Source organism: Anticarsia gemmatalis, chromosome 7 (assembly GCF_050436995.1).
Source record: "Anticarsia gemmatalis isolate Benzon Research Colony breed Stoneville strain chromosome 7, ilAntGemm2 primary, whole genome shotgun sequence".
Classification (NCBI taxonomy): domain Eukaryota; kingdom Metazoa; phylum Arthropoda; class Insecta; order Lepidoptera; family Erebidae; genus Anticarsia; species Anticarsia gemmatalis.
This window is the reverse complement of record NC_134751.1, coordinates 12,570,121-12,597,672: the sequence shown is the minus strand read 5'-3', so window position 1 is coordinate 12,597,672 and position 27,552 is coordinate 12,570,121. Positions and strand designations below refer to the sequence as shown.

At 35.0% G+C, this 27,552-nt stretch overlaps 6 protein-coding genes and 1 long non-coding RNA gene across 8 annotated transcripts; 4 read left to right on the top strand and 3 right to left on the bottom strand.

Annotated features, from left to right (window-relative positions):
• Window positions 1-272: 272 nt before the first annotated feature.
• LOC142974057 (esterase B1-like) lies at window positions 273-2,909 on the top strand. Its single transcript, XM_076116172.1, has 4 exons — window positions 273-409; window positions 845-1,001; window positions 1,217-2,517; window positions 2,607-2,909. The coding sequence occupies exons 1-4, from the start codon at window positions 375-377 to the stop codon at window positions 2,773-2,775; spliced, it is 1,662 nt and encodes a 553-aa protein (XP_075972287.1). The 5' UTR covers window positions 273-374; the 3' UTR covers window positions 2,776-2,909.
• Window positions 2,910-4,312: 1,403 nt separating this feature from the next.
• On the bottom strand, window positions 4,313-5,266 carry LOC142974058 (uncharacterized). Its single transcript, XR_012959538.1, has 2 exons — window positions 5,071-5,266; window positions 4,313-4,613 (listed from the first exon to the last, which is right to left on the bottom strand). It is a non-coding gene; the product is annotated as an uncharacterized LOC142974058 (long non-coding RNA).
• Window positions 5,267-7,347: 2,081 nt separating this feature from the next.
• RpL21 (ribosomal protein L21) lies at window positions 7,348-8,613 on the top strand. Its single transcript, XM_076116171.1, has 3 exons — window positions 7,348-7,487; window positions 7,682-7,818; window positions 8,238-8,613. Exons 2-3 carry the CDS (start codon window positions 7,690-7,692, stop codon window positions 8,586-8,588), a joined length of 480 nt encoding a protein of 159 aa, XP_075972286.1. The 5' UTR covers window positions 7,348-7,487; window positions 7,682-7,689; the 3' UTR covers window positions 8,589-8,613.
• A 487-nt stretch (window positions 8,614-9,100) lies between these two features.
• Usp12-46 (Ubiquitin-specific protease 12/46) lies at window positions 9,101-15,227 on the bottom strand. Of its 2 annotated transcripts, none has more exons than XM_076116168.1 (8): window positions 15,006-15,227; window positions 14,719-14,799; window positions 13,042-13,258; window positions 12,629-12,709; window positions 11,921-12,114; window positions 11,351-11,608; window positions 9,789-9,944; window positions 9,101-9,443 (listed from the first exon to the last, which is right to left on the bottom strand). In XM_076116168.1, exons 1-8 carry the CDS (start codon window positions 15,048-15,050, stop codon window positions 9,333-9,335), a joined length of 1,143 nt encoding a protein of 380 aa, XP_075972283.1. In that variant the 5' UTR covers window positions 15,051-15,227; the 3' UTR covers window positions 9,101-9,332. The 2 variants fall into 2 exon arrangements, with proteins under 2 accessions (XP_075972283.1, XP_075972284.1); XM_076116169.1 differs by having other exon boundaries at window positions 9,103-9,443; window positions 9,789-9,932.
• A 518-nt stretch (window positions 15,228-15,745) lies between these two features.
• On the top strand, window positions 15,746-18,789 carry crim (QVR superfamily protein crim). Its single transcript, XM_076116167.1, has 4 exons — window positions 15,746-15,933; window positions 16,160-16,300; window positions 16,772-16,925; window positions 17,295-18,789. Exons 1-4 carry the CDS (start codon window positions 15,885-15,887, stop codon window positions 17,428-17,430), a joined length of 480 nt encoding a protein of 159 aa, XP_075972282.1. The 5' UTR covers window positions 15,746-15,884; the 3' UTR covers window positions 17,431-18,789.
• Window positions 18,790-18,852: 63 nt separating this feature from the next.
• On the bottom strand, window positions 18,853-23,803 carry LOC142974211 (uncharacterized). The gene is made up of 8 exons (XM_076116377.1): window positions 23,597-23,803; window positions 23,441-23,518; window positions 22,655-22,811; window positions 21,957-22,090; window positions 21,067-21,891; window positions 20,913-20,990; window positions 19,621-19,774; window positions 18,853-19,294 (listed from the first exon to the last, which is right to left on the bottom strand). Exons 1-8 carry the CDS (start codon window positions 23,801-23,803, stop codon window positions 19,131-19,133), a joined length of 1,797 nt encoding a protein of 598 aa, XP_075972492.1. The 3' UTR covers window positions 18,853-19,130.
• Window positions 23,804-24,876: 1,073 nt separating this feature from the next.
• Window positions 24,877-27,503, top strand: LOC142974210 (uncharacterized). Its single transcript, XM_076116375.1, has 5 exons — window positions 24,877-25,507; window positions 25,574-25,662; window positions 25,732-25,812; window positions 26,505-26,658; window positions 27,343-27,503. The coding sequence occupies exons 1-5, from the start codon at window positions 24,877-24,879 to the stop codon at window positions 27,501-27,503; spliced, it is 1,116 nt and encodes a 371-aa protein (XP_075972490.1).
• The last annotated feature ends 49 nt before the right edge of the window (window positions 27,504-27,552 follow it).

Sequence of the window (27,552 nt, the reverse complement as noted above, 5' to 3'; positions counted from 1 at the left end):
TTTTGGAAACACGTAATATGCAATTAGTGAATCGACGTCAAACATGTTTGGTTAAGCCGGGTGTTTTTGGGTAATATTTTTATTTAATAACTTAAACTACGTGTAAATAGCGGACTTCATATTTAATTTTAACTGTTTGGAGGTTTCGGGATTTGACATGCGATGCGTCAATACAAGTTTGGAGGACTTAAAGAGGAAAACTCTTCAACTACGTACTAAGTATAAAAAATTAAGAACCGGTTTATTAAATAATACGTTATATAAACATCTGCCTTTCTACCACGTGAAGTTGTTCATTAAAAGTCGAGCAACACAGTGTACTGATAGCTCAACATGAATACACAATTGTTTGTAACAATCGTAAAATAGTCAAAATGATAGTTGTAAATGCCGTGATATCATTTTTATTGTAAGTACTTATATTTTTATTTGTTATGTTGTAGATTATATCATTTTACTGTAATAATTGTTAAAAAAAATATGTATAAATAATAATGCGGTAACTGGCAGTTTAGATATTAACAACCTTTCTTTAGGTTAAAATAAAAAAAACTTTTTTTTAATTTCTTTTAACTCTCAAGCACTCTCAAGCTGTATATATTATACGGTTTACAAGGAGGTTTCGACACGTGAAAACTCTTTCTTGTCAAATATTACAATAGGTAATTCATTGATAACACTCAATTAATTTGCATTGTTTTTCAAACGAAACCTTAGAACCTATCATTACATAATTAATAGTCCTAAAACTACAAACTGCTTATTAACAGAACATTAATAATGATAACAATACTCTTTTATGAAAAACATTAGTTATAAATGAAGTTATTTTTGATGCCCATAGTGTAGCTAAGAGCATCGCAGGTGATTCAACATACGTCCAAGTGGAACAAGGCCTACTAGCTGGTCAAATATTAGACCTCGTCACTGGTGAAGGACAGTATCACAGTTTCAAAGGTATTCCCTACGCGCAACCACCCGAGGGGGAGCTGAGGTTCAAAGTAAGTTTTATATAAAAAATAAAAATAACTAGCCCACTCTTAAACTTTAACAATTGTATCAATTCCCATATCTATACTAATATTATATTAATAATAAGAAGTAAAAGAGATAATTTATTTTTACTTTTGTAGCCTTCCAGATAAAATAAAGAAATTAGGAATCTTACTGAAAATCTACAAACGTTCGACAAATTCATTCATTTGTTTTGTTACAGGCTCCCATAGCTGCGTCAGCCTGGGACGGTGTTCGTAATGCAAAAGAACATGGCTCAGTGTGCCCTCAGAAAGACATTCTTACAAATGTATTTATCCCAGGTGATGAAGACTGCTTGTTTCTCAATGTGTATTCACCAAATGTGACATCTGACGCTTGCTTGCCAGTCTTGTTCTTCATTCATGGAGGTGGCTTCAAGAGCGGCTCCGGTAATGTTGATAGTTTTGGACCTGACTTCTTTATGAGGAAATACATTGTGTTGGTCACTATCAATTACAGATTAGATGCGTTAGGCTTTCTTAGTCTCGGAACTGAAGAAGTGCCAGGAAATGCAGGATTAAAGGATCAAGTTCTAGCATTGAAATGGGTGCAACAGAACATTAAATACTTTGGAGGTGATCCGACTAAAGTGACCATCATGGGACAAAGTGCAGGCGGAGCTTCTGTTGGTTTTCACTTGGCTTCACCAATGTCGACAGGTTTGTTTCATAGAGCGATAGCACTGAGCGGTTCGCCGTACTGTGATTGGGCAATATCCTATCGTCCTGAAATGCGTGCGTTTAAACTCGGAAAACAGTTGGGCTTTGAGACTCGAGATAAAGATGCGCTACTGACATTTCTTCAAAGCGTAACTTCAGATAAATTGGTATTATACACAAATCCACATGTGTTAGCTTCTGAAGAAATAACAAGTGTGGTAACAAAAAGTTATATTTTCTCGCCACTAGTGGAAGAGTACTGCGGTGAGAATAGTTTCATGACAAAAAATTTGTTCGACAATTATCATGATCTGAATGAAGCAGATATTTTATTTGGCTACACTAATGAAGAAGGTACTACAGCAATTTCACTAATAGCGCATTTGCTTATGCCTCGGTATGACGCATACGTGGAAAACTTTGCTTCACGTAAAGTTTCGGAAAAATTCGAGCCAGATATAGTCTTGGATGTAGGTTCCAAAATACGAGATCACTACTTTGGTAATAAGAGTATTAATATGGATGCGATGAAGGAATTTATTACCTATATAAATGACGCCAGTTTTAAATACGATATTGTTAGATTTTACCTACAGATTCCAAATAATGGTAAGAAATACATGTACCAGTTCTCTAGTGAGTCGAGCAGGAATGAGTATGGCAGTCAAGGTGCTCAGTACGGTATCTTCGGTGCGGGACATATTGATGACTTGAGCAACTTGTTTGACCCGAAATCACGTAATTTGACCCTAGACATGAACAGCAACGAGTTTCAAATTATCGACAGATTTACTACACTGATCGCGAACTTCGTCAAATTCGGGTAAGATAAAAGGACCTAGTAAATTAATTAAAAAAATCTAAATCGTCTTTCAAAATAATCATGTTTTAAAATGCATAATTTTTTTTCAGGAATCCTACTCCCAACTCTTCATTCAAAGTGTCTTGGCCTGAATTCAACGCCAGGTCGATGAAGTACATGGATATTGGTACAAACAAACTATCAATTTTAAGTCTTCGAAATGAAACATTTTATAAATTCTGGTTGAAACTTCATGAATCTGTCGGAGTATTTTATTAGTTACACGTTATGTCCGTTACATCGTATGTAAATGATACTTCAAGTGCCATTCAAATCAAGTAGGAAAAATTACAATGTATTTTTTTATGTTACTGCTAATTTCATGTGAACTAAAACAATATACAATAGATAATAAAGACTTTTGTTAACATGTATTTTTTGTTAATAACAGCACGTTTTGATGTTTAGTTAATTGTATCAAAAGACACGCACACATTGATCTTGAACTTTGAACTAACAATACGATAGTGAGAGTCAGATAAATTGTAGAAAACACAATTAAATGTTTGCGAAACTTTTGAAACTAAGACTTTATTTACAAACTAGCTGACCCGCGCAACTTCGCTTGCGTCAAATAACGTGAGAGAATGGGTCAAATTTTTCCCCGTTTCTGGAACATTTTTTACTGGTACTCTGCTCCTATTGGTCGTAGCGTGATGATATATAGCCTATAACCTTCCTCGATAAATGGGCTATCTAATACTGAAAGAATTTTTCAAATCGGACCCGTAGTTCCTGAGATTAGCGCGTTCAAACAAACAAACAAACAAACAAACAAACAAACAAACAAACAAACAAACAAACTCTTCCGCTTTATAATATTAGTATAGATTAGGATTGATAAATCAATATAAAATTGTACTTACTTTAATGTAAGAATACCTGTGTTGGTCAGGGTTTCTCTGGTTCGTATATGAACTGAACTGAATTCCGCCAATAGCGGCTTAGCTGTGAAAGCGAAGCAGGGCCTACTATGGTTGGTATCAACGAAATTTCGTCAAATGAAAAGGTTTGTTTATGACTTAGGTACCTATATCTATTGTTTTTTGACATGGAGTAGAAAGTATCGGATGAACATGCCTTATATATTCTTGTACCATATTCGGTCAACATTGTGTAACGAATAAAATTTTGATAAGAAACAAAATTTACTCTCGCATTTTCGTAAAATAATATGTAAATATTATTTGCATGAAAAAGAACTTCTCTCAAGGTTCATCGTTTGTATTGTTTTTGCCGTTGTACATACAGCTGTTCATTAAACTTCTGATTATATTTAATTGTACGTCAAATGTTCCAAGTCTGTGTACACACCCATCTGCAATAATAATTATGTCAATTCATCTGTTGCAGAAATGCAGACAGAAGCGCCATAAATTATTATTATTCTTTGGTGTCACTTTCATTGAAACCAACCAACTGTGCTAAGTCTGTATTTGTTGTGTCAAAGTGTGCGTATACATATATTCTCTAACCCATAGTACGCGGGACAGTATCCTATAATATTTCTGACCGACAGCTAAAGCTTCTCTTCAAAGCACGGCAGTTTTCGAAACAATAAAAAAAAATGCATATAAGAAAATCTCAAAAAACACATTTAGGTTACTGAATGAACTCTCCGCAGCATACATGCTTCAAATATGCTAAAAGTTATCAAGCAATGGCTTCAAGGCAGCTTAATATTTTCTATTCCCAGGTTATGAAACTCCTTAATATACAAAAAGCTGTCGTAGGTTTACCTTAATAAAACAATTGATTGTTTATTACATTACATAATTTTAATTAGGTACTACAACTTGATACGGGAAATAAACTGTTCATTGTTGAAAAAGAGTCGATAAAAAATTGGATTGCAGTCATCTCAATTTAATTTGGCACATTTTAATAACTGTCTACAATTTGATGAATGGAATTGACAAGGAATTACTTCAAGTTTAATAGAAATATTGATGATCAAGTTTCATGTTTTAATAAGTTACATTATAATACGCGTAGAATGCGTATTTTAAAAATATTCTTCATCTTCTTCTCAGGGATTTCATCCTGGGCTGTTCAACCTGCAGGCAATAAAAAAACATAGTTGTATTATTTATATACTTTCTTCATTTATATTTCATGTTGCTGAAACTTGTTAATTCAGTGTTAAATATGTTCACATCGCTGTCATCCGGTAACAAACTCAAAAGTCTGGCGGCATTGCCACGTCGAATTAATATAGTTATAATTATAATCTGATAATATCAGGTAGTATTTAGATTTTCGGGCTACCGTTTTTTTATACAAACACCTCTGCTTTGTGCTTTCACGGACTGTTGAACACAGACTTAGAATGAATACAATAAATTACCGAATATTGTTGTTTTTTATTGGCTTACTTGTGCAAGTTAAGCCGTAAACATAAGAAAAAATAACTAAACCAATTTCGGTCACACATTTAATTGTTGGAATCTAGAAAATCTTTTAACGTAAGATTTCTTCATTTAGAAGTAAATATATAATACACATATAACTCACCATGTTCTAGAAGAAATAAACAAAAGATAAAATACATGCTAACACAATGATGCAGACGATTACAAGTGAAATCCACGCTAGTTTCGACATTTTAGTTAAATTAGCAAACGCGTCCCGTTACGTTATGATGAAACACTCTTCTGACCCTTAAATATATAGGGACCGCGGATGTGTTGTTTTTAACTAATTATTTGGTTTATCAGGTCATGGCTCACACACACAGACGCGGCAATAAAACAACTCTAGTTATCGTTTTTTCGCAAATTACAGAAATAAGGCAGTTTTAGGGACTTCTTAATACGGGTCTAGCAATTAGTATATTTACCTAAGTCCTAGTAAGCTCTAAAATACTCTAACCCCCTGTTTCTGAGTACATTTAGCGGTAGTTTATTTATTCAATAGCGATTTTTTAGTATGAGTTTAAATGCTATTGAACAGAATAAATAAACTATCGCTAAATGTACCTCAGAAACCGGGGGTAGATCTCTTTAAATAAAGACCATATTTGGATCTGTAGAACCCTTGACTAGATTATTATTACGTAGTGTATTTTCACTACCAGCGATAACCAATGTGTGTGACTGAGGTTGACCCTCTTATCCGTTACGTATTTAGCTAAAAATCTCATCGTAAGTGGGTAATAAAACTATACCAAAAGATTAGAATATAAAGAGGTCAAATCAATAGTCAGTTATTTAATTCCAGTTTGCTTTCGACGAAAAAAATAGAAGCTTTTCACAGACAACTGTTGAAAGAAAATGCCGGGTTCTATGTGCCAGTATCGTATCAGGACGCACAGTCAACGCAAACTATAGGGGGATGTAGCAAAAGCTTTGACATTAGTTTACACCACACTGCATGAATAAGTTAAGTAAAAGAAGTAGAGACTTAGCGGTGCATATCACACAATGAAAATGCTTGATTTTTGAGCATATTATTATCTGCGTGCTCATCTATTCAAGTCATTTACGTGAAGGCGAAGAAGATTTTTAGTCCTTATCTGCTTATTTTGATAGTTAAAAAAAAAACAGTAAAAAATTTACATGACATCGCATTGAAGGGTCAAACCAGTTTTTAGACTCCACATTTAATTGATGTCAGACGTCGGAGCATCGGCAACAGTGTGTGACCACAATAAGAGTCAAAGAGTACGTTGTAATTTTTATCTGATGGGAAAATACACAATTTTGTAACGTTTAATTATAATTATTTATGGCAGTCTTTAACATACCTGTTCGAAAAATAAATGTGAGTAAACTCAAGTATAAAATTCTTACAAACTTTATTTATCTTAAGTTTTTCTACATTTGGTACCTTCCACGCAAGTGGTCGATGGTTCAAACTCGAGGCAGCACACTAATGACTTTTCGAAGTTATGTGTGTATTAGAAATAATTATCACTTGTTCCAACGGTGAAGGAAAATATTGTGATGCGGCCTTGATTGTCTAAGAGTAATTAAAAGTAGTAAAAAAAATACCTCAACAAAGAGTTTAGTTATATTAGGTATATTTATAGGTACTCAGGTAGCTATTTAATATCATAACGTAAAAATCTGTAAGAAAAACTTGTTTGAAAGGATACTTCGAATAATAAGGTACTTACGTAAGGCATTGCCGAATGACGCCAGGTATTATATACCAGGCGTTATTTAGCAATCCCATAAGGCATAGGTGCGTATTATTATCGGCTTCTCTGTGATAAAAGTCGATGTAGATAACTTACTTAACATCTAAAAAGTATATTAAGGTCATGATTATTATGGTTCAAATGGTCAACAAGATGCGTATCTCCTTTTTTCGTTGTTGAGCTTAGAATTTTGTGGATCATTCCAGATCGCTTTATTCTTAAAATAACAATGGTGTAATATCAACAGCGCGTAATAAGATAATTACGCTCAGGAAATTACATTTAAGTATGCTCGCATAACTTCCTGTTTTTCATACGTGAATTAAATAAAACACAACAAACTTTGTGTACGGGGATGACACACACTACAGTTATATGCTCAGGGGTTATTTTTTAAACTCTGTGCTCATTTGGTTGCGTTCCAATTTTATAAACAATTTATTATTAATCAAAACTAACTTCGTATCTACTTCAAAGTTACCGCTACTTTTTCTGTTTACGCTACGCGCTACGGAAATTGATTTCTTGTGGCAACATTGAAATAAAAGTGTTACAAATGACAAAATGAACACTAATTTATAATTTATTAAAAATCAATATTTTGTTCAAATGGTTTTAATTCGTTTAATTTGGTTGTTGTATTTAATGTTTACGAAATGTAAGATTTTAAGATATTAGTCGATTAATAAAATACCATAGTCTAAATCTTTGCTATATTTTACTCTGGTATCTTATTCTATACCATAGATTCACATAACCTCTTTCTCTATCCGTCAAGCTTTGTAACAAGGTGATTATTGAGTAAAATCGTTTTTAAAATAGTAAAGTACGATAAAAGTTGAAAAATATTATAGCATTGCACGTTTTGAATTTGTATTAGTGTGTACAATAATAGTTTTCCCCTGAATTGGCTTTTGTTAATTGGAAATATAACTCCACGTGTTGTGTCTCGCTGTCGGTGACCGTAGGCTGGTCTTGTTTCAGGCACAAAAATGACGAACTCCAAGGGTTACCGTCGCGGCACCAGGGACTTGTTCGCCCGCAGGTTCCGCACACATGGAACTATCCCACTTTCGACGTACATGAAAGTATACAAAGTCGGCGACATCGTTGACATCAGGGTGAGTTTATAGTTTTATCTGACGCTTGGCGTGGTGCTAAATTTAGATGTATCCAGGTTATATAGCCGTAATGTAGGGTTGTTTTCACGTCCATTTTAGTGAACCAAGTCGAGCATCATAAATAATTGTTTACTGTTCATCATGACATGTCATCCTCGATAGTAATTTTCAGCAGTAGGTTATGTTATGTATTGAGATTTGTTTACTGTGATTGTACTGACACTGAAAACGAATTCTCGACATTGTATTGTTTCTACTGCATTGTATTGAAAGTATGAGATACGATTATTATGATTCAGTTCTCCCCATAAATTCAATATTTTTGTTAATACTTCTTGACCCGCCATAACAAATGCTACTGATTTAAAATACATCACTACTGCTCTTCATCATACTGATATTTTATTTTTACTTTCCAGGGTAATGGTGCAGTCCAGAAGGGTATGCCACACAAAGTGTACCACGGAAAGACTGGCCGTGTATACAACGTGACACAGCACGCTCTCGGCGTGATCGTCAACAAGCGCGTCCGTGGCAGAATCCTACCCAAGCGCATCAACATCCGCATTGAGCACGTCAAGCACTCCAAGTGCAGACAGGACTTCCTCACCAGGGTGAAGCAGAATGAGAAGCTCCTGAAGGAAGCCAAGGCCTCCGGCACAATCGCTCACCTTAAGAGACAACCTGAGGGACCCAAGCCCGCTCACATTGTCAGTGGTACTGAGAAACCTGTGTTATTGGCTCCCATCCCCTATGAGTTTGTAGCCTAAGAAGGGAATAAAGTATTTTTAAGGATCCTTGCCTTTTTTTTATGTCATCCTGCTTTCAAACACCATAATGTGCTTGTAATAAGACCAATTTTTTATTTTATTTGAACACATTTATATCTGAAGTATTTAATACGCCTCTGCCTACATATTCAGGTTAAAAGTCATGATAATAATGTATGTATTTTTATTCATTGGCTTGAACGAAAGTAACTGAAGAGGCAACAATGAATGTTTAAATCGATATACTTGTTCACTATATACTTTAACGTTTTTATTATTAAAGATTAACAGTAACTGATCTCCATTGTCAACAATGTAAAACATACAATAGCCATTATATTGTTTTAATTAAATTTATTATGTATAAAATGTAGCCAAACAATACTAGTGCAAAATTATCCCAATCTTACTGAGGTGGATCTTTGTAGGAGATATACTCCACAGTAAATCCATACCTATTTAATCGGCAATATAGCTAAGGACTTTCAAGCTTACTTTCGCCTACATAGCGTAATAAAAATACAGTTCACGCGGAGAAAGATCACAACGTTATATTTTGAAATGAAATATATTTACAACTGTATGACAATTAAAAGAGATGAATAATATATAATCAATGATTGGAATTAAACAATTTTTTAATAATTATATGCCTTTTCAACTTTAACAAATGTGGCATAATAACATGGTTCTTTATAATCACTATCTTAAATAATTTAAATTACTAAAATCAATTGAATAAACTTAACAACTAGCATCTCTAGATTGATAAAATAATATATATCCTGTCTCAGACGATTTCTGTATATCAGAAGTTAGGCCGTAGAAGTCTTCTATAGCGGACGCATCTATTTTCTGAAACAAAATAAAACAAAACGTTAACATAACCATTCGAAATCATAGTAGCGTACAGTAATGGTTCACAAAAATTGTCCTCAGTAAAAGTCCCTGCAATTCAAAACATTTAATTTAATGGGAGAGTTGTTGTCATATATATTAAATATGTGACCATTAATATAGCCAGGTGTTGTGGAGGTCCGACAGGCTGTCGCTCCATCGGACGTGGTGGTATTCAGCTGCATCTGGTGAGGCTAGAAGCCGACTCCAACATAGTTGGAAGAAAGGCTAGGCTGATTGATAGACTGTAACCAGCCAGCTGTTGTTTAGTTTACGAAAAAAGAGTAGAAACCCTTTACTTACATCTACCATATCATCATCGAATAGCAGCCAAAACCCGTGACTCTTGACAATACTGATGTAGTGTCCGCGGTTGGGTCCGGAGCCGCAGTGCACCACCACGGCGACCAGGTCGTACAGCCGGTCCGGGTTCACCGCGTCGTCCGACTGCAAGTTACACTGATCATGTTAATGATATTATTGTAATACTCACCACTAAATCAAATACAAATATTGTTTTTTTTTTTTTTTTTTTTTAAAAAGACAACTCACGCACTAAGAATTGCTCTTGTGTCGCGGGGACTTTTACAAACATACAAACAACGGACACAAAGCACAACCAGACCAGCAAATATGTACCAGCTTTTCACTTTTCCTATAATATCTGCCATTTAATTTTGTGTGGACATAGCAGCAAGACACTATAGTTAGGCCGTTACAAACCTGCGAATAACTTTGTAATCAAAAGAATCATAGGAATGTGACAATGCGTAAGTGCGAGGAAGTGACTCCGATAAAATGACATGACTTAGTTCGCACGTTTGTAATGGCCCGCGTATCTCCTACACGCGGGTCATTAAAAACGTGCGAACCAACATATGGATTATTAAGATTTATAAACGTTTCCGTACCTAATAGGTAAAAACGGGACCCTACTGCTGAGACTTGACTGTCGGTCTGTTACCAAGCTGTATCTCATGACCCGTGATAGTTAGACAGTAGACATTGTTACAGATGATGGTACGGAGTCCTATATGCACGAGTCTAACTCACACTTGGCTGGTTTTTATTATATTTAACCTTATCATTATCACTAGCGACTAGCTGCTATATTCAGGGTATTCAATTTCGCGTACCTAATAAAATATCCCGGTGTCTATGACAGTATATCAGTGATTTTTGAGTGGTTAATTAGCCGACTTCAAAAAAGGAGGAGGTTCTCAATTCGTCGCATTATATTTTTTTTAACTATCGAATATCCTTCCATACTGACAAACTTTGCCCCTTATGTAGTAGGATGATAAATTGATGACGCGCGAATTAATAACAGTTAAAGTGCTCGTCACGCACAACTCTCACGCCGGTAGCACAGGCACTATTCCAGCATGGAACTAAATATGTAAGTTTTACAACCAACAGTATTATATTAGGAATCATGCTTGACATAAAAATCTTATGTGAGAAAAAAAAGAATATCCAGATCGAACAATAGTTACGTTCTTTCTAAATCTACCGTTAGCTAACAGCACTTCCTATACGAGGATATATCCGATACGATAGATACGAGAATAATCCTTTGAAAAGTTACATTTAGGGTTGCGTTTTTCAGAGGACGCAATTAATTTTTTTTATGAGTAGGGAGAGGGGGTCATTCGAATCTTAATTCAAAAGTCGGAGCCGGGGACAAGTGTGGCGACCCACCAAACTTCAAAAAATTGCGTCCTCTAAAAACGCAAGGTAAAGCCTTAAAAAAAATAACATTTCAATGCACTATAAGAGTCCTAGAAAGTAGCTCGCAGAATCAGTTAAAAAAAATGTTCCAATATACTAAGAAATGCTTGGCAAATATTTCATACAAAGCTTACCGTATTAAACAACCTTAGTTCCAAAGGGAACACGACTCGATGCGACACCTTGATATGCCTGTTATATTGCTCCATATACTTGAACCGTTTCAAGTGCAGTGCCAGTATGAGGGGGAGTTTCTTCACGCGCATACGCTTCTGCGCCTCTTGGTAGCTGCTACAGTTGTCACATTTGAATTTGTTATCGTTGCAAAGCGTTTCTGTGTCGCTGAAGCACTTTAGACAGTGGGTTATGCTTGTGTTCTGGCCGACGTCCACCTGATTGAAATTAAAAAAAAAAACTTGATTTCCGAGTAGTCTTTATCTCTGTAATGTGACATCGAATGGCAGGCCGAGGTGTCCCACATAGACCGTTTCGCCTTTTATTGTTGCTTAGATGCGATCCCAAGCTAAGGGTTACTATGGAGAAAATACTTTGCCCGACTCTGGAATGAAACCTAAGCTGACGGGATTCGGACAGGGCAGTGGTCCTCTGTGTTGTACAACTAGTTGGACCATGGGGTCTGTTAGGGGCAGGCTCTGGTAATATAAACCACAAGGACCAGATATAAATCTTTAAATTGTTCCCACCTGTAAATCAAAAAAGTGTTCATCCTTGCTGCTAACGGTCTCACAGTTGAGACACCTTGTCTCGCTAGTGAGCGTGCCCTGGAAGATCTCGTGCACCCACGTGGGCTCGGCGCTCGGCGCTCCCGTCCCGTTGCACGTGACACCCTCGCCGTGCGCATTCTTTTGTACTTTTAACGTGCTCTGGTTGCGTTCAGCTGAAAATGACATAGAGCTTAATATATGGAGTCGGAATCTCCAGGATTTATGAGGCGCCTGTTGTATATCAAAGAAACAAGTAATTACATCATCGACTTATAGTTTTGTGAAGTTTGTACTGATTCAAAGTGCAGTATTTATCACCAAACTGCCTAAATATGAACATAATTTAGCACTATATGAGTGCTAACCACAATGCTAGACACAATCAACACAAAAGCTAGAATTACATTATAATCTATATCATGTGAACACATAAGTTTTGATAAGAATGAATACCACATGTTTAAATATGGTTTCTCTATTTTATTGTATGGTTAGTGGTCAAACTAGTGGGCCAAGCCGCACAAAGACCTGTGTCGTGGGTGTTATGCTAATAGACACCAACCGGGACTTCTTCTACTTCGAAGCACAGAGGCGCTCAGTTCAGTGAATAGTTATATGTTTTTTCTCCTATTGAAAACCAATTGGAAAACAATAAGCGTAATTTCAGTGATGTTATATAAAACTTACCTAAAATAATTTCATTTATGTGATTAATCAGAAAATTAAGGAATTCATGGGCATCTTGTTGCATATAATTATCAAACTCCTCTGTAAAAGAAAAACAACATTTTTAATAACAAAAAAAAAACAACATAATAAAAAGTAGTGGCCAGTTATCTTGGTATGTCTGAGAGTGAAATCCAGGACAATCAAAGTTATGCAAAAATATATTACTGTTGTTGTGATGCACATCAAAGGGACAAAATTAAATATAGCATGATATCTAGATGTTTCTTAAATTTGGCCATTAATGTAACAACAACATTAACGTAACAACAAGCTACAGGTCAGTTGCAGGCAAGATGTGCAAGATAGTGATGGGTGGAGGGACTCCTTATAATAGACACACAATGTTTCTTTAGCCTTTAAAAATTACTTACCTTTTTCTTTTCTCAACCTAGCAATAAACTTCTTAGGCGCTATAGAACCAACTTTCTTCTTCTGTGTTGCAATGCTATAAAATAGGTCTGCGAGGCATGTCAGTAGGGTCTCTTTTGTTCTCTTGTTCTTTGCTTTATACTCTAATACCTTCTCTCTAAATGGGCGGCAAAAATACAATGCTTGCAACACTGAGTTACTATAACATGTATTGCCAAACTGGAAAAATAAAATATATAACAATTTTTATGGAACGCAATTATTATTAAGAATTGAGTGCATAAAACCATCTTATATGCTTGTCGTTTAAGATAGATAATCAAGGTGGTGTCAGGTAAAGTACATTTGAAGCCTAATTCACAGTAGTACTGACAATAATAGAACACTTTATACACAGTCTAGGGACCATGTTATCCAAAGTTTTAAGTAATCATAATGTGCAATTTGTAACTTCTAATGTCTTGATCTCATTCATAATAAATTTGATATATTTAGTATTAAAATTATAATTTTAATTTAACATTTTTTCAATTAATAAAACTGTATTAAGTCCAGTCTAGATTAGGTCACTGAAAAACATCTAATTAGATTACACAAAATATAAAACTAGAAGCTATAAGTCTGTGCTCCAGACTTAAAGCTAATACAAGTTTCTTTTATACAACTAAGTATCAATAACAATCTTGACATCTAGATAAGTTTTCTAAAAAGTAAAATGTGTTTGATAACACATCTGTAAGCACTTCAGCATCTATGATTAGTTATCATTATCATAAAGATATATCGTCCAAATGATATGATACATATTTAATACAGCATTGATAACATTCACATCTCAATAAATACAATATTGAATGTGAAACTATGTGTTTTTCAAACTATCCATCTATTTAGAGAGTTCTTTACTTTTTGCTATTAGATTTAATATTTAAAAAAATACAGACATATTTTCTACACTTGAATCAGATGCTTGTTATTCAGTATAACTATCATATTAACTTGCACTTGTGAATTAAAAAAATCGTTTTTTTAGCCCTATCAAGTAATATGCTGTATTGGTGTATGTCATTTAAAAAAATATGTTGTCTGCTTAGACTGAAATACTTGTTTTTATCTTTACTCAATTATTAGATTCTAAATGATGTAGAAATTTCCAATAAGTCTCAGTATTAAATAATACATGTCATGTTGCTTGTAAATTAACTAAATAAAGCTTGTTAAAATTATCTTATTCATAAAAAATACACTACACATCGAATCATAATCATCAATACTACTTTTTGATACCCATATTGTGTATGGTTGTCAAAAACTCATACCCATGATCCAAACCAAATATTCATAAAATTATGGTTGCTAATTTTATTATGAACCTTGATAGTCATAGTATAAACAGACAATAAATTTCTAAATCAAAGTTATCTCTAAATATGTAATTATTTATCTTTATTATCATAATTTGTGACTGTCACTTCTTCCTACTTCTGGTATTAAGATAAGGCATATATTTAATCTCAAAGAGAAAACAATGTCACTGATTTTTTTAAACATGATGATTTTAAGAAAATTATTGTAAGAGAAGAAACAACCTACTTCAATTCTGCCGTACCATTTTAATCGCTTGCTTTCCAATCAGAAGAATGCGAAAAATAATAATAATAAAAACAATCATCACTTACATTAACTAAACCAAAATAATGCTCATTCGGTGGGAACTGCTCTGACCCGATATCTCTTTCTAGTTGTGATATATTTGCGCCCTGAAATATACACAAATGCAATAAATCAATCGTACTCAACACACAAAAATGCCGACATAATTCGGTTAAAGAGATAGTTGCAAATTTTCTTCCGTAATTGCGTAACTAGAGTGCACATCCTGCACACAGCACCTTAACCTATTCCCTGACTTTTAATTAGAATTAGCTGATTAATTATCATATAATTAAACATGCATTTCTCTCACCATTCTATGTTGGAAATTAAGGCCGAGATCCTGACATATTGACATTTGCAATTCTGTTTTAGCAACTTATCGTTTGAATACGCGGTTGTCACAGCCAAATAATGTTATTTCACAGATGTACTGCACTTATTTCTAGAAACATAATTGGAATTTCTTTTGGAAATGGGCAAAATAAGCACAACAGTTACCTACGATTATGACATAACCACAGACAACCAAATTGAAGTAACCAAAGATGTAGAACATGGCAGCCAAAGACAATATTGCTAGACTAATATTTTTCTTAAAAAGTCTACGTTTTTTAACCAGCTAAACGTAGGAGGAAAGCATTTTAATAATATTTATTAACATTGGCTATAAAATTAAATGGATGCCAAGCAGATAACTAATATTTTACTATTACTGTTTCGGCCAAACGAATGGCCAATACCGTTATAATCACGCTAGCAACATCAAATATTGTGTGTCAATAATAAAGAAGCGTTCGGAAACATAAAATGAAATAAAATAAATCTCTATTCTCCACAGTCAACGTATTCAATTTGATATTTGCACTTATAAAGTCACTTTCATGTCAAAATCAAAACTTTTAGTCGCAATATCCCATGGGAATCATTTCATTTATAAATCTTGTTCATAGATCAACCCGGCCGGTAGTATCGTGCCCACTTTTGGTCTTTGCATGCATTTGACGTTAGTGGCACTTTGAGGCGTTTTTTTTTTGTTATGTTGTCACATTTGACAGGCACCCACTTTGTCAGTTGCTGGCTTCTCGTTTTTAATCACACAAGTTCAACTTCAACATTCGATTCATTGTTTTGAACATTAAACTTTTCTGTAGGGTTAAATTCGTTTGAATTTAATCATATTATATACAGCATGAAGTACTACGTCTTTTTATTGGCTTTTACATTGTTCGTTAACGACTGTAAGTATACTTAACATGCATAATTCTTTATTTTACTGAATTGTATGGGTGTGGTTTATCGTTTTGAATAGTCTTCGTAGCCGGCTATTGTATTCATTAGATTGAAGTATAATGTATTTAAGGTATAAAAATATGGCTGCAGTTTCCACCTGACCAGTGTATTGTTGTGTTTAAGTTCGAAAGTAGTTAAAATTCGTCAGTTTTCATTGATGTTTTGGTATTGCAGGTTTAGCATTATGGTGCTATCAGTGTACGGCTGCTACACCGGGATGTACGGAACCGTTTAATTGGCGAGGAATAGGCTACCTTGGCAACCCTTGTCCTTATGATGAAGACATTTGTGTCAAATTGATTGAGAGAAAAGGAGGTGAGAAAAATGTAGAACTTTTCAATAACTACTTAGGTACCTAGTTAAACTAAGTTTTAGTTAGTATGAGTTAAATTGTTTCTAAGTAAATAACCTAATATTTGCAATTTATTAGCACAATTATATCAGTACAATTTCAGGAGTTTGATTTCAACATATTATCAAAAAAAGTGGTGTAATTTATGAAGTGGGAATTTTAACTTTGCCTTATCTGTTTAAAAGCTTGACCCTCTGAACTATGGTATTGCATCATTAGTTTTAGTTAGAATCTGATTCATATTAAAAAACATGATCCATTCTTAATTTCTTTACAAGGTTTAATTATTTTTTTTAACCCATTAGTGTTGCACTGCCTTGTGGTCTCCTCCCACACGAGGGAGGGGTTAGGCCTGGAGTCCATCACACTGGCCGAGTGTGGGTTCAATAAATTTATTCAAAATTGTAATTTTATTTTCATTTTATTTATTACAGCCCAAGAAGTAATAACAAGGGATTGTTTGAGCAACTTCAGAGCTTTCCGCACAGACATTCCTGCAGACACTTATGAAGGCTGTCGTCCTGCTGCCAAAGACTTGAACCTGGCTAATTATGTCAATAATACTATCAAGGAACTTGATACCAAAAGGTAAAATGAAAGTTATTTATAGAGAGCAGCATCTTATATCCTTCAATGTATGTAGTTGTTATGTCTTTCACATAACACTTTTGAACTGCAGCTATGGGAGCCCATATAGTAGTTGCACTGGACATAACAGCAATGCCATTTGTAACTGGTGGCCCTGTATGAAAGGATGTATGTATTTATGATTCATAACTTTTAATTGAAGGTATCATAATGTTTAAATTGCATTAAGACCAGTTGAATTATAATAATATTAGGAAGATAGAAGATGAAGGTTCGAAAGGGTAGGGTATACCAAGTGGAGTTCCCTGTTTACTTACGCATATGAAAAATGCATAATTTTATGTATGTTTATGTGCATTTTGTTCCCAGGAACTGGTATGACGAAACAACATGGTGTTTCTGCTTCCTCGACCACAGATGTAACGGCGCATCAAGCATATCAACCACAATGGCGTTACTAATCCCGTCATCTATGGTGTTCCTATTCACTAAACTAATGTTCTGATGCCTTTACCATTATCGGTAATTTAAAATTTACCAAAAAACTTAAGTAGGTAAGTTTTTTAAAATTAAGGACAAAACAAAAAGAAATTGTTGGAGATAAAAAGTTTAGATTAATAGTCTATGGAAATGATAGCAGCTTACATTTTGTAGTATTTTTAATTTTTAATACAAGTGCCTTTTGTACACAATATAAATACTAAGGGCTAGTACCACTGTTTCTGAATCCATACTAATATTATAAATGCGAAAGTAACTCTGTCTGTCTGTCTGTCTGTCTGTCTGTCTGTCTGTCTGTCTGTCTGTCTGTCTGTCTGCTACTCAATCACGTCTAAACTACTGAACCAATTTGCATGAAATTTGGTATGGAGATATTTTGATACCCGAGAAAGGACATAGGCTACTTTTTACCCCGGGAAAATGACGCATTTCCCGGGAAAATTCAGAAAATTCAACGAAGTCGCGAAAAATCAATATTATAATGACATTGAATTAACAAAAACCGTTGCCATGGCAACTGTTTTAATGGCGGATATGTCATAGCGCGACTTCGATAAACTAAGAGATTATATAAATAATTTTGAGAATATTTTTGGTGAAAAAAAGAGCATATTTTATATCATCACGCTACGACCAATAGGAGCAGAGTAGGTAACAGTAAAAAGTGTTACAAAAACATGGAAAATTCTGACCCATTCTCTCTTTGTGACGCAAGCGAAGTTGCGCGGGTCAGCTAGTAAGTGTAATATAACTATTATCTAAGAGATTAAGTGACAGCAATAACCAGGCAAAGTAGCAAATAAGTATAAGATAAAACATGATGCACTTATTGTAACTATTGTTTATATTTTAATCAAAAGTGCAATATTCCCATTCCCGTGGGAATTTGGACCCCGTCAATCCCGTCCAAACATTGTCTTGACAATTACAAACACATTAAAGAAAGAATTATGCAACTTAGTGCAGATGTTGAAAATTATGTGCATACATACATGCATATCTATGATTCATTTTTATTTATATAGATGAGATCTGAATTTAAGTATAAGTAGTTTTTTACAAATCATGACTATATTATTAAACCTCATTTTACAAAGTTTACTTTATGATGATATAAAAGGTAAGTTACAAGTATAGAAGACTATAATACAATTGTGAATCTCTCCGTCCAGTTTCTTAATATTTAGTTTTAGTTAATAAGTATCTGTTTTATGTTTAGTAGTGTGTATAAAATGTTCCGACACAAGACTGTAGTTTTTTACATGTTTTATATGTTTATCTGATATTTATATTTTACATTTTCATTCCATAGTTATACTGGTTATACGTGATATTGTGCTTATAATAAAGTATTTATATGAAATTGGTGTCTTATTATTAAAACAGCCTTAGGTCTTTACCCAGTTGTTTTTTTTATTTCCATAAACACGACATTAGCATGTATGATGAATACAAGCGAGTGGCGACAGCTTGAACCGATGTGTGCAAAGCGATTTGACGCTATGCGCAGACGCAACCGTCTCCGCGATCAAAAGAAATTACCTTACATACACACAAAGTACAAACAGATACGAAATAACCATTTGAGGATCATACAAGTATTAGTTCCTAGGAATTGAACCCAGGCCCCCTCCAGCATTGATAATGGCATGGCGACCACCTAAACCACTGCGTCTCGGCGTAGATTACTAATGTTATTTAGATTTACAAGAACACAAATTGCAACTGTGTCAGTATCAAACTAGTGACTAACATGAACATTTGCAGTAACACATTAGCGTCTAACTCCCACATCTCATAGACGGAGAGTCGCGGAGGTGTCTCTTCAATCAGTTTCAACATCCTTTTCGATTTATCTCGCAGACGGCCTGAAATAAGACCAAATATATTACCTAGGAAAGTTCAAGCGCCTGTGTTTACTGCCTGGACCAAATTCAAAGATTTCATTAATAAAATAATACTAGAAACGATTATCTTTAGGTAATAGAACGCGGTAACAGTCGTAACATTACCTACTTCGCTCAGTATCATAGATTCAATTTCTTAACGATATAAATATTTGTGTTACTCTTGTACTTGTATCTAAGTGTCCGATGAGAAAGAGTGAGTTTGTAAAAGTCGTCGCGTCACAATATTAACGCGGGAGCATTTTAAAGAAAGCAAATGTTCGAAGTAAGTTTTCAGAAGCTTTTACCTTCAAAATGTAGAGACATGACCTTGATGGCCAATCGTTTAGTTCCCTTCACCTCTCTGAGGAACAGTTCACATCGCACCACCAGGATCAAAGCTACTACTATATCGATCAGTGTGAATACGGCCGGTGTCAGGCTGTCTGTCAAGTCCGCATTCTACGAAAATTAAGGATCACTTTAGGAAAAAACCTCGAAAACATCTTTAAAGGCGAATGCTCAAAAAAAACCCAGGCTGTACACAAAAGTTATGTAACTCAAAAAATTAGTTATACTGTGTAATTGAATTCCCAATGTTTACCTCTATCAATTTCGATGGCTGAACATACTATTTTGCTATAACTTTTCAGTAGGGGTTTTCAATATATTTTTATATTTTTTAAATAAGTTACCTATATAAATGTTTAATCTTTTTTGAGTCACACATTTTAATATAGGTATGTAACTGAGTTACAAATTAAAATTATTAAAAAATATATTTTTCGAATAAATGAGTCATCATCACCAGGTCATATATGTCCCCACCGAGGGGCACGAGCCTCCCCTCTTAACAAAGAGGGGGATCAGGCCTTAGTCCACCACAGTGGTCTAATGCGGGTTGGCAGACAATTGGAGGGCTATTATAAGGTAGAAAAGTGTTGTCATGGTGGTAGATTACTAGCCTATAGCCTATGAAGCACCAAACCCTTCCATCCCTCTACTGACTTTTGCAGTATGCACGGGAAGAAATGCAGCTGGCACCTTCTATGTACTATGTAGTGACAGAATATAATTATTTTATTGTTATTTTTTTTTTCAAATCACAGTTCCATTAAAATTAATTATTTATTAGTATTAGATATTTACTTATACAATTATATTATTCAAAAAATAATTATTGTGATGAACGTTTGAAAAATATTTAGTTTTTAAATTCACCTTTTAAATAGTAGATAATAGCAAAAAATAGTATTTAGCCATCGAATTTGATAGAGGCGAATATCTGGAATTGAATCACTCAGTATCACTAAAATTCTGAGTTACACACCGTTTGTGTACGGCCTGGGTTTTTTTCCCATACATTTTGAGCATTCTCCTACTACTGGACAGGACTACTGTTTTGGACTACAGTACTACTACAGGACTACTGTTTCGCACTAAAATTGTAGACTAACATTAAGAAATATTTAAATCATGCAACTCAAAATCAAAATCAAATTGACAGCCCCTGCTGGAGCAATATTAGACAGGTTCCTGCATCCACTTGAACAACTGCGCTATAAAGACAAGCATAAATATGTAAATTAATCAGGCTTACTTCGTTTTGGGCTGCAAACAGCACGAATTCAAATGTTAGCAGACTCGACGCTACTAATTTGCAGCTAAATACGAAAATCTGCAAAAAAATATTTTTATTGTTTATATTTTTGGTTAATTTATAACCACATATCCATAGGTTTAGGTAGACTTACCTGAAATTTATAGATGGCTTGAAATTTCGAGAACCCATCTAATATCTCTTTCATATAAACATCTGTCTCGCTGGACGTAAAGCTATGCGACTCCGCAGCCAGTTGCCTCAATACCTTTTTCGTAGGAAATATTGACGCAAACGCATTTCTCTTTGATGTCGAAATATAGTCAACTTTCGTATTATTTATATAGTTAAACAAAATGCTATTTATAAAACGGGTGCGTATATAAAAATGCGTGAAAATGTTAGAACACGAAACTATTTCTATGACAAAATTTACTTGAGTGTAGACAATACCCAAGAGAGCTAAAAAAGATATGTTATGTTTTATACTTGATGCTGCTAGTAAACAGCTGAAGATTGCCATAACCCACGTTATAGAGAACACATTGCCTCTATAAGTCATTGCAGCTAAAGCTTTGTTCCTATCCAATTTCATACATCGATCAATTTGTTGGAGTTTAACAAAGAACTCGGCGTTTTCATCTCCATTTACAAATCGGACATGAATCACATTGCAAAAAAACGTTAAAGTTTGTAACGCAGTAACACACGTGCTAAGATTATAAATAGTGGAATTATCTAACATAATTAGGCTATATTTCATAATAGTTAAGTAGTCTAAGCCTAAGATACCGATAATACTAAGGATTGTGTGGCATCTTTGGAAAAACGACGGAGAAGTTACGAACCAGTGTTTTACGTTGACGCGACAAGAAGCGATTAGCAATTGGAAACGATACATAGGCCGGAAAGATTTAATAAATTCTTCGTCAAGAATATCTTTGGAGAGGTATTCAATGTTTTTTTCTTTTTTTAATGCCTTCATTGCTTCAATATACCGGTTATTTAACTAAGTATTTATAGTAAAGCCAACTGCAGCAATACGATAGTATAACTGGCTGTAATGGCTAGGAGATGTAGCGGCAGTCGAGTGCCTAATGTAAAAATATTGTAGATAGACACACTACTCCTTCCTTCCACCATTAGTATGATTTGCTTGGCTTGTTTTCGGGGTTTGCCTGTTGATAAAAATATATATAAGATCTAGATTCGATCGATAAAGAGCAGAAGAATAGAAAAAGGTTAAAAAACTAGTGGGTAGGATCGATTAGCCATGCAATACAGTAAGGGAGGGACCCATTTCCTATAAATTGTGTGTGTTTTACAAGGACAGTCAATGTAACATTTGTGTATGAGTAGCTAAATTTTTAGATCCATTTAATTGTCTGTTAATTGCTAACGAATAGTTAATACCCCAGAAACACTCGAAATAATTGTGTAATTTTATAGCAACTATTACCCTCTAATACTGTCTGGGTAGGAACCTATTATTAGATTAAATCTATCGAATACTTTACTTACTTAATTGGGGAATTAGAACATGAAACTTACATAGCCGATACCCAACACCCAAAGGCACGAGGTTAATGCAAAATATCATTTCGCAAATTCGGAATCGAACGCGGGTCGTCGCACTCGCATGCACTACTAATTTACTTTTTATTGATTAAAACCAGCAAGAAACACTATGTTGTAGATTATAGAACTTCTGAAATTGTTATAAAAAGTTACTAGTATAATACCTTCGTTATGTATAGACATGAGGTCAATACATAGTTTTCTTGTCTTCTCCATCTTTGTCGACAACGTCTGTGCTTTGTAACACATCGCTAGCATGATCACCATCATGAACATCAGTATAGGAGTTACACACATTATTAAACTGATATCTACCGTTGTCTGAAAAAAGAATAAGTATAAACCTTCGCATCTGTAACCCAGTCCAAATAAAAAAGAAGTTTACGGGTCGGGTCTACGACAGTATTGTCTTCGACTACTGTTTTAACAAAAAAAAGATCCGTAACTTAAATAAGACTTTTAAACCAGAGGAGAATTAAGTACAGAAAACGATTACCAGATCATACGATGTACTGAAATACTTACTAACCTATTACGTGGCGCATTAAAACTAATTAAAAGGGGATAAGTATATCTAATCCCGTAACTGAAGTAGCTATATGCGTAAATAAATGATAATAGGTTTGTAAGGAGTTAAGGACTATTGATTAAATCTATACTAATATTATAAAGCTGAAGAGTTTGTTTGTTTGTTTGAACGTGCTAATCTCAGGAATTACTGGTCCGATTTGAAAAATTCTTTCAGTGTTAGATAGTCCATTTATCGAGGAAGGTTATAGGCTATATATCATCACGCTACTACCAATAGGAGCAGAGTACGGGTGAAAAATGTTACAAAAACGGGGACAATTTTGACCCATTCTCTCTTATGTGACGCAAGCGAAGTTGCGCGGGTCAGCTAGTACTTATATAATTATTTCAAGTAAGTACGTATGAGAACTGGCACTCACCTGTTCTTTCATAGAAATTACCAAGTTTTGTATCGCTATTAAGTTCCAAGCCAACATTTGGCATGTGAATGAGAATATCTGTTGAAAATACGTTGTATTAGTTGCTCAGATACGTGACCATCCATCATTAAAACATTTTGTAGTAAAGCGACTTACCGGGAACTGGAAAAGCTTCGTAAAGTCCAACATGACATCTAAAATACAATGGACTCCACACACCACTTCAAACGACGGTATATCATTACAAATTTCACCATAATTAGCCAACGACGATATCTTCAGATTGTCTACAGTTTTCAGTGGCGATTTCTCGAAAACTGCAGCTCTCGGCCTCAGCAAATTGTTGATATAATCCACTCTCATTATAATAAAACTTAGAATAATGTATATCTGTGCTATTTCCATGTAAATACCCATACTAGTGAACAGTGTGATCGTTGACGCAGGGCAGAATCTCTTCATAAAATACATATTAAATAACACTAACCATACCAAGTATATACCACACGCGGTCCCTGTTAATGCCATAGAAAAGCTCGAAAGAAATTGATTACTACGATTAATATTTCTCATGTTGAGAAAGCGTTCAATTTTCTGTAATTTGACATACAATTGACTTAAATTATTCCGCCTGTTTATACTATTCCGGCATACAATAATGAAACCATTTGCGCCGTTCATAATGACACCAAATTTTAGGGTTGAATCGACATATTTGGAGTCGTAGTTGTTTTTGCAGTTATCGTTTAACACAAAGTCGATGATACAAACGGTGTTGACAATCCAAAGTGCGTAGCTGTAGTAGTAATATGAGGTAGAAGGGGCTGTGGGATATCTGTACTTAATGTTAACGCGAAGCAAGCCTAGACAACGTTGAATGAGGAAAATCGGTTGGAAAATTTGGATGAAGTCGTCGTTTAGAATATCTGCTGGGAGCGTCTCTATGTTATTTGTTCTGAACATTGTAATATTATTTTGTATCTAAGAATTTAACTTATCATTACTCAGGAACTGACACGCACGAAGTAGATTTATTCAATGGTTTTTATTTGAGTATGATGGGTCAAAAAATTGGAACGAATACATTCTCGTGAGTTTGTAATGAAAGTCTAACGATACTCAAGGGAGAAATTCAATCATTGTTCAAAGTGTTTTAAAGCCTGTCGGCATATTTATTTTTTGTTACAGGTTCCGTACTAATTTCAATTTCCCTATTTTCTTAATGGAATTAAATTTTTGGATGAGTAAGTTAATGATGTTATTATGAGGTCTATTAATTCCGGCATTATGGTATAATTTTAGTGATGGAAAACATTACAGCAAAGCACCTTTAATTTCTTATCCACCACGCTTTTAATTTAATTTTGAAATAGTTCTTGCCACAAAATTCGGGTATCTGCAAGTTTAAGTCGCATCTTTGAATGTGAAATTTCAGTATGCATTTTCCCCGGAAGAATTTACTAGACGATAGTTTTGTGAAGTGTTTCGCCCCTATCCACGTGTTGCAAGCATTTCTCGGGTCATCGCGAATAAACATCAAGAACAACTCAGTCACTTACATAACGCTAGAACAAAAGCTTTACACATTCATTTGGATCATTGGCTTCTCTGTATCATTTGCGTACTTTGTGCTACATTTCTACAAAATATATTATGATAAAGACACCATACTTCAAGTCACTCACATAATCGGGGCATTCATACAATATGCTTCATATTTATGCAACATCATTCATGTACGGTTTTTCGAAAACGTATCGTCTAATCAAATTTATCACACGATACAAAGAATTGACGACATTCTCCTATTAAAGCATTATAAAAGTCTAAGTCAGAGGCAATTTTATTGGAACATAATTTATTTAATAACAATAATATTTCCTTTCGAATGTGGATTTGCGCTTTACGTCGTCATGATTGTTGAGTATCCGTTGTTGACTATATTCTGGGCTATGGGTTTGCTGATAACGTATATAGAATTGCTACTTATTGGAAGCCTGATCTATTACTTAACATTACGGTTGAAATACTTGAATAAAATCATTGAGGAGAATGTTGCGGCAAAGTGTTATAACTACGTGCCTGAGGAAGCGCCTCCAAATGCAGATGTAACTATTTCGGTGGACGGAGGAGCGAATCTTGTGGATTTAGACAAGTTCCTTCTAAGTTTGAAGGAAATTCTAAAGTCTTATAAAATGATCACGGACGTTTTCAGTTTTACGGTAAGCTATAATTTATTAAGAGGCGTGCTTATAATTTTTGGGGGTTCTAAACAATGATTGTTTTTGTAGGTGTTCAACGTAGCTGCTACAACGTTTACGTGGACTCTAGTCATAATCGAAGCGATTGCTGAAAGCTTAAAATGCTCAGAGGTCAGAGTTTCAGTTTACATTCTTTGAGTTCTCATACTATCATTTCGAATTATTTGCATTTAGACCACAATTACCTGCTTGATTACTGTTCTGTACTGTCTCTTGGTCGCCCGTCGTAATAAGAAATACTAGATCTAGGCCTCTATTTTACATTTACATTTTGTCACAATTTGCGATACGCATTGTCGTCCCTTAAAAAATGCATTACTGTATGTTCCGCTCCAGGGAGGTAGCGGGGGTCTGTCGGGCTCTCCCGCCGGCTAGGCATTCATTAGGCATCCGGCATTTAAACTTGGGCATACCGACTAAAAACCTGACGGTGTTCCTTCAACAGTCACCATAAAGTGGCCAGGACGCGGTACCTCCAATTGGATACTTCGCGTCCCAGCCGGTGACGGCCCGCTTTGGATGCGGGCCCATCTTCGAGCGGGGGCGGGCATGAAAATTTCCCCCCCCCCCCCCTAGCTCTCCACTTCAAGGGGGTATGCCAGGAACACACAGCACACCCCCACCTCTCGGACCTGTTCCCTGTTCAGGCGACGGAGCGTTCCGCCTCCGCCGCCCACAGGTCGCGCATTGTCGTCCCTAAGCATTATAATTGATTTTGTTCTGTGTGGGTATTAATCTATCGACCATCTTCACGCTTATACCACAGAAACTGTCAATGGAAATGATTCAGTTTTTTTTTTCAGATTCGCTCCGACATAACGATCATTACCATCAGTCTCTGGATAGTATACTACTTCGTATTACTGACTGCACTCGCTCTAACTAGCGACACTTTCATTGAAGAAGTGAGGACAACCAAGATGTACTGTATTCAAGTTCTATCGTATAGATTTGAAGGTAAGGAACAATCTGGTCGTCATAAGTTCATGGCTTAACGACTGTAGCGCAATTTTCTATAGTCGGAACTATTAAGTATCCAGAGTTGGACATTTAAAATGAATGCAAAAATAGTACCTACGGCGCCCATCAGACAGGCGTGCATCAGATTTTATACAAAATTTCGTGATAAGTTGCTGGTTGTTGATACTCGATAGTAGTAGAGAATCGCGCTACTGTACCCAAACTGAACTTTTTGAGTTAAAAATTGTAGGCGCGGAGAAATTGGAGTCATAGGTGTGTCATTATATCCCGGAGAAGAAATCCCATTCTATAATGATCCACTCAGGCCCCATTCCATTTTATAATAGCCTCTACCAAACGGTGCCTGTTATTAATGAGAAAAACTACTAAGTATCTATTAGGTCGTATTAAAATCTTTTCTCTACACAAAAAAGCTCGATATTTGGATACCTCACGAGCTCACTGAAAGAAACCTAATGTACCGTGTACTCATTTGTGATTCTTGCAGCCAAAGAGATTTTATTACAAGTTCATACATACTATAATACGAAAAGAATTTTGCCCCGACCTAATATTTACTTGTTCCATGTAGGAATTGAATCCGAGAACGCTTTACGCAGTGGTGGAGGTTTGATACCTATATGTTATTATTTCATTATCTATTATTTTTACGTATTTCAGGGCCTATACATAAAGGAGCGAACGAAATACTCCGTACGATACAATTCAAGCAGCCAGAGTTCTCAGTGTACGGCATCTTCGTATTGAACAAATGTCTACCTTTGAAACTTATAGGAATTATTACTACTAATGTTGTTGTTCTGATACAGTTTACTATGTGAATCTATTTCAATCTATCTAGTTTTGGTAACACCCACACCTTCAGCCTTA

Bases quoted from the DNA above. Each gene is read 5' to 3' on its own strand.
- LOC142974210 (XM_076116375.1), top strand. From the start codon at position 24,877: ATGCATTTTCCCCGGAAGAATTTACTAGACGATAGTTTTGTGAAGTGT. The intron at 25,663-25,731 runs GTAAGCTATAAT...TTGTTTTTGTAG, and splicing joins CGGACGTTTTCAGTTTTACG to GTGTTCAACGTAGCTGCTAC. The intron at 26,659-27,342 runs GTAAGGAACAAT...TACGTATTTCAG, and splicing joins TCTATCGTATAGATTTGAAG to GGCCTATACATAAAGGAGCG.
- LOC142974057 (XM_076116172.1), top strand. From the start codon at position 375: ATGATAGTTGTAAATGCCGTGATATCATTTTTATT. The intron at 410-844 runs GTAAGTACTTAT...TGATGCCCATAG, and splicing joins GCCGTGATATCATTTTTATT to TGTAGCTAAGAGCATCGCAG. The intron at 1,002-1,216 runs GTAAGTTTTATA...GTTTTGTTACAG, and splicing joins AGGGGGAGCTGAGGTTCAAA to GCTCCCATAGCTGCGTCAGC.
- RpL21 (XM_076116171.1), top strand. From the start codon at position 7,690: ATGACGAACTCCAAGGGTTACCGTCGCGGCACCAGGGACTTGTTCGCC. The intron at 7,819-8,237 runs GTGAGTTTATAG...TTTACTTTCCAG, and splicing joins GCGACATCGTTGACATCAGG to GGTAATGGTGCAGTCCAGAA.
- Usp12-46 (XM_076116168.1), bottom strand. From the start codon at position 15,050: ATGTCAATATGTCAGGATCTCGGCCTTAATTTCCAACATAGAATG. The intron at 11,609-11,920 runs GTGGGAACAATT...AATTTCAATCAG, and splicing joins AACACTTTTTTGATTTACAG to GTGGACGTCGGCCAGAACAC. The intron at 9,945-11,350 runs GTAAGCTTTGTA...TAACATGATCAG, and splicing joins AACTAAGGTTGTTTAATACG to TGTAACTTGCAGTCGGACGA.
- LOC142974211 (XM_076116377.1), bottom strand. From the start codon at position 23,803: ATGAGAGTGGATTATATCAACAATTTGCTGAGGCCGAGAGCTGCAGTT. The intron at 22,091-22,654 runs GTATTATACTAG...TTTTATCAACAG, and splicing joins CATGTCTATACATAACGAAG to GCAAACCCCGAAAACAAGCC. The intron at 19,295-19,620 runs GTAAAAGCTTCT...GTCTTATTTCAG, and splicing joins CATGTCTCTACATTTTGAAG to GCCGTCTGCGAGATAAATCG.
- crim (XM_076116167.1), top strand. From the start codon at position 15,885: ATGAAGTACTACGTCTTTTTATTGGCTTTTACATTGTTCGTTAACGAC. The intron at 16,301-16,771 runs GTGAGAAAAATG...TATTTATTACAG, and splicing joins ATTGATTGAGAGAAAAGGAG to CCCAAGAAGTAATAACAAGG. The intron at 16,926-17,294 runs GTAAAATGAAAG...TTTTGTTCCCAG, and splicing joins AAGGAACTTGATACCAAAAG to GAACTGGTATGACGAAACAA.